Raw genomic sequence first — 7455 nt, 5'->3', positions numbered from 1 at the left:
GCTATACAATCTGCAAAGCTGAGTTATAATAATTTTAAATTAAATAGATACGATTTAATTGATTGATTAAAACAATTCAGCAATTCAATTGCTGTGTTCAACAATTCAGTGTGTTGTTGAGAAAGAGTAAATGAAATCATCTTGAATCAACTCTATCGTTGGTTTTAACATGGAATTTATGCTATATGAAGCAAAATGTGCTTTCTTTATGCAAGCAAATAAAACAGAGTAACTTGTCATGTTAGATACAGAAACCAGTGTAAAATACCATGCCTTTTTGTAAGTCCAATACAAATATTTTTCATGGTGGTTGAGAGAGTGGGACCATAAGATTGGGTAAAGGGCGTGGGGGTGGGGGGATTTTCCTTAAGTAGGAGCAGACTTTATCACTCTCCTCCTTTCTAGTGGTGGTCCTTCTTCTCACCTCTTTCCTCTCAGGTTAGATGAAGAAGTTCTGTGTCCGCTCTTCCAATTAGATGGAGGGAGAAAGTCAAAGAAAGAGATAAAGACAGAACTAAGTCATTATTCAAGTAAGTGCAACTTTTTATTCCCCTTTTTTGGGAAGATAGAGTGAAAACTGCAATTATTGGAATAACTAGCATCCTACTTTCAGGTGTGTTTGTGTGGATGGGTTTTTAATCTTATTGTTTATTTGTAGAGTATAATTTTGAGTTATAATTTTCTGTGTCTTAATGAGTAGAAAGGGCTCTGGTATTGATTCTTTCCTTGTTTTATTTACAGTGAAAAGGATTTATAAATAGTAGTTTTTGTGAGTGCAGTGGAAAAACAATGCAATATTGCATTATTGTTACATTATTGCTAAATTTTTCCTTTTAGTTTTAATGCCTCTTCATGGAATCAAAATGAATTCTATCATTGTTCAACAATTTCTGTTTTAGAAATAAAGAATACTTATTAATTCAACCAGCACTGAAGCCCATTTAAAAGCAAGGCTGGACGTATTTTCTTTTGTGGTTTTATGAGTTGTGGGTGACGAGCTTTATGTAACCGTCTGTATAGTGAAAGACATACTGTGTCCCACAGTTCTTACAGTAAAGCTCTGTTACCTGGCCACATAGTCTCAGTGGCACACTCTGAATTTCCCACTCAGGTCACCTTTTTCCTTCCTGCTCAGTGTCCAGTGACTTAGACCTTACTTGGTTTGAACAGCAGTCACTTTACAACTGAACACTTGGAACACTTCTGAATATCTGGATGCATGTCTGTGTCAATTTTTACAGCAGCTTTATTGTAAAAAGCACATAACAGAGGTTTGGACATTTTTTCCAGTTATGAGTATTTAGGTATATAGTATATTTATAGTATATATAAGTGGCAAAGCTCAAAGGAAATACTTAAAAGGTCATTTAAATAAATCTGCTTAGTTAACTCTAAAGGTCAGCTCACAGCATACAGCTTCTGCATTAACACTTTAACATCTAGTGTATCATATCTGATATTTTATTTTTGAGAGTTCTCCATCATATGTGTATTTTCCTCTCTGGAAAAACTTGAAACAATTGAAAAATAGATTTTTAAGCAATAGACTACAAAAAACAAACAACAAAAACAATTAGATTTTTTCAGTAAGTTTGTTTTTCAGGAAAAAAAATCTAAAAATCTAAATGTTTTTTGAAACTGAACAGAAAAAGTAAGTACTTAGAAGCCAGAAATGGACTAGGCCTTTGTCTTGTCAGTTAACCACTTTTTAAATTGCTGCCAGTCTCTGATTAGCCAGTTCTACTGAGGAGCTTTAAGTGTGAATGGGAGCTCTGTGAATGTGATGCTGGTCAGTCCTGTAAAAGATATATGTATGCTCATTAAAGTCCTACTTGGAACTCAAAAATCAGCTATAAAATGGCCTACGTTAGTGTTTCCTGCATTCAACTCTGCCATAATTCAGCTCTTTCTTTATTTCTGTCTTCATTTCCAGGTGAGACCTGGCAAAGAAAAAAGCAAAATATAGAAGAAGGAATTCATAGATTTACAGTAACGTAAATTCAGTTCCACTGAAGCATCTCTGACCACAGTTGCTGGATCAAAATGTTATTTACTCTAGGACTACTCCTCCTTCTCACCCCATTTCCCTCTATTCAAACCACAACCAATGAGAAGAGAGACTCCACAGGAAGTGATGTGACCAAAGCCAGTGCAGCATTTACCCGTTCAAAACCAAAAACCACTGCTCTCCCTGACAAACAGACCAACCAGCTCACCCTTAAGCCAAATGCCATCAATCAGACAGTTTTACCCACTCCAGCTACCAGGCAAAAATCTCCAACAGCCAATGTTACACTGACCACCAAAGGCAGGCACAGCCCAACAGTAATTCAGACCACTCCGTCAGCGGTAAAGGCTACTACACCCAGAAGCATCCTCTCAAACAAAGACAAGCACACAGTCCCAGTTAACCAGACTAAGTCCCCTAAGACAGCCTCAGGTGGTGAAGTAAAAGGAAGCAAAGACAAGCATTCCCCCACTGGAATTCTAAATGTTCAGCCAACATCCACAAAGACTACTTCATCCAGCGGAGCTAAACCCACGAAACACAAACTTCAGCCCTCTGGCAATCAGACTATTCTAATTAGGTCTCCTTCAACTGATCATGGGAACACTGCCAAAGACAGGCCTGCCACCACCGTAGTTCAAAATACTCAGTCAACATTTAAAAAGTCCACTGCTGCCACAAAAAACAACCCCGCACCATCTGTCAATCAAACTGTTGTTGATAGGTCCCCCACCATCAATGACGTGAAGTCCAAGGGCAAGCCTTCTCCCACAAAAGTTCCTACTGTGTTGCCACCGGAGACTCCAGCAAAGACAACTGACAAAGAAAAGGTCACAACCTCTGCCAATGACACAGTTTTAATCAAAGAATCCAGCAAAGACAAGCCTGCCTCTTCACAGCCCATCAAAGTGGTTATCAGTGAGGGCTGCGACTCAAGCAACACCAAGGAGCAGGAGCTGAAGCTGAAACCTGGTGCTCCACTCGTGATGACTCATAAGATCAGTTTGTTGCCTGGTGGCTGCAGTGGAGAGTGTGAGGTTGAAATGGCTGAACTGAAAGGCCGTGTGGCTCGGCTCGAAAGAGAGATGTCCTTTCTCAAAGATAAATGTATCATTTTCTTATGATTTAATCACCATATTTTATAATTTTAAACACTATTCAGTATAGACAGGATTAAACATTTCTTGTTCTGTTTGTTTCTGCCCAGGTCCATGCTCTACAAACTGTCCAAATGACTGTGGCGACAATGGGAAATGTGAGAAGGGTAAATGTATCTGCCACAAAGGATTCATGGGTCTAGACTGCAGTAAGTGTGCACAAGGAGCCGAGTGTGGCAAAAGTAAGTGATGTTTGCAATAAAATGAGAAAAAATAAATATTTTTATGTAACCTTTGAATGATGCGGCCTCTCCCTGGGCTTTTCAGAAGCTAGCAAAGGGAGCACCATCCAGCCAACAGTGGAGACTGTAATCCTGCAGGTGAAAAAAGGAAAGGACAGCATGCAGGAGAAAAATACCAAAGCAGAACAAACACTTTTCCAGAAGAATGTGTCTGAGACTGACACTACACCTAAAGAAGCCACTAATGCCAAAGGAGCTGTTGATAAAACACAAGTGAAAGAAGACACCGCTGCGAAGAAAACAACTACTAAAGCTTCTTCAAATCCTGAAAACACCAGTCGCCCAACTGTTGACAAAAGTCTCCTGAAACAAGAGGAAAACAAGAAGGAGGTAACCCGAAAAGGCAAAACAACACCCTCAGCCTCAGAAACCAACATTAAAGACGGGACTGGCAGCAGAACATTTTCAACGTCTGACCATCTGAAAGATGAACCACAAAATAATGCAACACAAAGCAATGTGAAGAAGGTTTCTAAAACTGACACAACCATCTCCAAGGGCACAGGGACAACCAAAACCAAAACAGACAAGGGCATTTTGGAGCAGTCCACGAAGGGTGAAAAGAATGTATCTCAGTCATCTGGCCATAAACCAAAAAAGACAGGTAAATTAGACACTCTAATTGTGCAGACTGTGGACAAAAAAACTGACAAGACTGGGAAAGGAACACAAATAAATCTGGATGTATTGAATCGAACCATTGGAGCTGCATCAGATAAGACTAAATCTCATCATGACAAAACAACTCACCATGACTCAGGGATCAGCATCAAGAGGACTGGAGGGTCTGGATTAGGATCTGTGAAGGCTGTAAAAATATCTTCCCACAGCTTCACAGTCACATGGTTAGCACCCCAAGGGATGTTTAAGAACTTCACTGTGATCAGAAGAGAGCCACAGACAGAAGGCGATGAAGATGGTTACGAGGACTTTGAGGAGGAAGCTCTTCCAGGACAAAAGCCCTCTGCAGCTAGGAACGCAACTGAAGTCTTAGTACAGAGTGAGCGCACCAACACAACTGCCTCCTCCAGGAAAGCTGATGGATCAAAAGTTAAAGCTGACACCAAGAGGATCTCGATGGTGGTCCCGGGTAATGTGCGCTCTGTGGAGTTCAGTAATTTGCGGGCAAACACGCGCTATGTCCTGCATATATATGGTACAGCAGCACAGAGAAGATCAAAGATTCACAGAGTAACTGCAACCACAGGTAATAACAGCAGGAAAACGTTTATGTATAAGTCCATCAATATCTAAGCAAATAATACACTATGTTGTACTTTTTTCTCTTGCTAGGTCCTGAGCCAGCCACAGAGATGGTTTTCGGTAATGTCACAGAGTCTTCTCTCAATGTTTCCTGGTCCAAACCAAAGACAACGTTCACAGGCTTCAGGGTCACATACACCAACATTTTAACAGGTCTATTAAGTAATGCTCATATTGTTTATCTCAGACCAGAGTTATCCAGCATAAAACACTTAATTAATGCCAGCTCAACCCAAGTGAAGGTTAATGTCAGTTTATTAGGAAATGTTCTTAGTGTCTCATTGTGGTGTTGTCGTCCTGACAGGGGAGAACCGCTTGGTGACAGTGGGCTCTAAGCAGTCTTATGTTGTTCTGTCCAAGCTGTCTGCTGGGTCTTCCTACATAATCACTGTAACTACGACACAAGGCCAATTCCAGAGTGATCCACTCACATCCGTCATCACCACAGGTACAATCTTAGACAAGTTTACTATTATAAAAGGCTACTGTCTTTGTCTTGGAGTGCAAAAATAAAACATAAACACTGTGGATAATATCCAAACTCCAGTGCCCGCCCCTCCAACGCATCTTCAAGTTGTCAATGTGACAGACACCAGAGCTGTGCTGCAGTGGACTCCCAGTCTAGGGAAAGTAGACCGCTTCATCATCAGCTACGAGTCCTCTAAGAGTGAGTGTGGCTGCACTGACATAATGACTAATGAATAAGTGCTTGCGACTAAGCGGAGTGCTCTTCTTGCCACAGCTCCTAATGTGACAGTGACCGTGACCTTGTCAGGAAACTCAGTGGAGCACCAGTTGAGAGGCCTGCAGAGAGGCACCCTCTACAGGGTCAAAGTGCTGAGCCAGAAGGACAGTCTGCAGAGTATAGCCATCTCAACAACATTTACTACTGCAAATGGTGAGCAAAAGGGTGGGAAAATGAAGTAAAATCATAATCTTAAACAAGAGAGAATAAAATAATCCTTCATGGATGAGCAACCTAGAGAGTATGTTTAGTTTTAAGTGAGTAAACTTAAAAAAAGAAAAAAGAAAAACTGCCAAGGGGCTTCTTGTGTCTCTCAGTGGTCAAAGCCAGTGAAGTTGGGGCTCGAAGTGCAGTCATAGCTTGGAGAGCCACCCCTGCCGTTTATCACAGCTACAAAGTGCTCTATCAGGTGGCCGGAGAGGAGACAAAGGTCGGTTGCAATTTTTGATCTTTAGTATACAATAATTAAAGAGAGACCCGACTTTTACAGAATTTCAAAGCTCTGTGTGTGTTACTGTGTTTATATTAGGAGGTGATTCTGGAGCCCACCATCACAGAGTACAAGTTGACTGGGCTTTTGCCCATGTCCCGCTATTTTGTTGTGGTGCAAGGCGAGAGAGATGGACACTATACATCTGTTGTTACCACAGAATTCATCACAGGTATGCATTTTACGTGTTGCAATGTAATCCCATCTTGTGATTACTCTAAAAACTAATTTTCTTTATCTGTTAGGAAAACTGCGCTTCCCGTTCCCTACCGAGTGCTCTCAGGAGCTGCTGAATGGAGCTCTGCACTCAGGAGAGTTGGACATCTACCCTCAAGGACAAGAGGGGCGAGCAGTTAGAGTCTACTGTGACATGGAGACTGATGGAGGCGGCTGGACAGTAAGACAAACTGCAGTCACTTGAATAAAAGTCAAAAATAGACTTTTATTTGGGTTTTAGACAGCGGTCTCTGTGTTTTGCAGGTGTTCCAGAGGAGGATGAATGGAAAAACAGATTTTTTCAGAACATGGAGTGAATACAAAGCTGGCTTTGGAAACCTGAGTGAAGAATTCTGGCTTGGTACAGTATAAAGCCAAGCTTCTAATCACTTTATCTGATTCAAAGTGTTTTGTTTTGTTTTCACTACATCTGCTTAAACGGCATATTTTCTCCCAACTCCCACCAGGAAATGAGCTCCTGCACAACCTGACTAATGTTGGCCCTGTGAGTCTGAGAGTGGATATGCGATCTGGAAACCATACCGTCTACGCTCACTACACGAACTTCTCTGTCGATTCAGAGACGAGGCACTATATGCTCACCGTGTCTGGCTACACCGGAACAGCAGGTCCACTTTCAAAAACTGCATTAAAACAAAACAAGTGCAGTTATACCTGACAATTTGGATCTTAATATCAATGCACTTTTCTGACAGGTGACTCTATGAGGTACCATAACGGTCGTCCATTCTCAACCCGAGACAAGAACCCTGATCCCATGGGGATCCACTGTGCCAAGGCCTACATGGGAGGCTGGTGGTATAAAAACTGTTACAAGGTCAACCTCAATGGTCTTTATGGCATCAACAGTAACAATCAGGCACGACTAATCTCTGCTGATTTCTAAATGTTTTTATCTTTTGTGATAAAGCACACTGGCCAAATATGATAGATTTTCTTTTTCTGTTTCTGCTCTAGGGAATAGTCTGGATAGACTGGAAAGGTAAAGACTCCTCCATTCCCTTTACTGAGATGAAGTTCAGACCCTCCAGGTTCTCCCCTGCAACTCATGGTTAAGGATGGACCAGTCTCCATGAAACTCTGCATCTGACAGAAAATTAAAGCTCCAGAAATTTTCGAGAACCTTGGATCTCACGGTTTCTGTGTCTCTGTCCGAATAAAATAACCAATAGTTGTTTTGATAGCTGCAGCTGTCAGTTCATTTGATTCAATGCTCAAGTAATTTTCTGATCTGTTTTTATAGGAGACGTAACAACTAAGGTGTTATGTCAGTTTTATTGTAACTTTTGAATTCTGTTCTACTGTTCTCCCTG

General features: G+C 41.2%; 1 protein-coding gene across 1 annotated transcript; it reads left to right on the top strand.

Annotated features, from left to right (window-relative positions):
- The first annotated feature begins 2994 nt into the window (after positions 1–2994).
- Positions 2995–7198, top strand: tnxba (tenascin XBa). Its single transcript, XM_063484837.1, has 14 exons — positions 2995–3115; positions 3216–3347; positions 3433–4614; positions 4701–4823; positions 4975–5118; positions 5218–5337; positions 5413–5568; positions 5733–5845; positions 5945–6077; positions 6151–6302; positions 6386–6482; positions 6589–6750; positions 6838–7001; positions 7100–7198. The coding sequence occupies exons 1-14, from the start codon at positions 2995–2997 to the stop codon at positions 7196–7198; spliced, it is 2898 nt and encodes a 965-aa protein (XP_063340907.1).
- The last annotated feature ends 257 nt before the right edge of the window (positions 7199–7455 follow it).

The sequence above is a fragment of the Pelmatolapia mariae genome, linkage group LG10_11 (assembly GCF_036321145.2).
Source record: "Pelmatolapia mariae isolate MD_Pm_ZW linkage group LG10_11, Pm_UMD_F_2, whole genome shotgun sequence".
Lineage (NCBI taxonomy): Eukaryota > Metazoa > Chordata > Actinopteri > Cichliformes > Cichlidae > Pelmatolapia > Pelmatolapia mariae.
The sequence above is the reverse complement of the archived record's forward strand: the minus strand, read 5'-3'. Positions and strand labels throughout refer to the sequence as shown.

Coding starts and splice junctions, on each gene's coding strand:
- tnxba (XM_063484837.1), top strand. CDS start 2,995: ATGACTCATAAGATCAGTTTGTTGCCTGGTGGCTGCAGTGGAGAGTGT. Junction 6,751..6,837: donor TGGCTACACCGGAACAGCAG/GTCCACTTTCAA, acceptor CTTTTCTGACAG/GTGACTCTATGAGGTACCAT. Junction 7,002..7,099: donor GCATCAACAGTAACAATCAG/GCACGACTAATC, acceptor TTTCTGCTCTAG/GGAATAGTCTGGATAGACTG.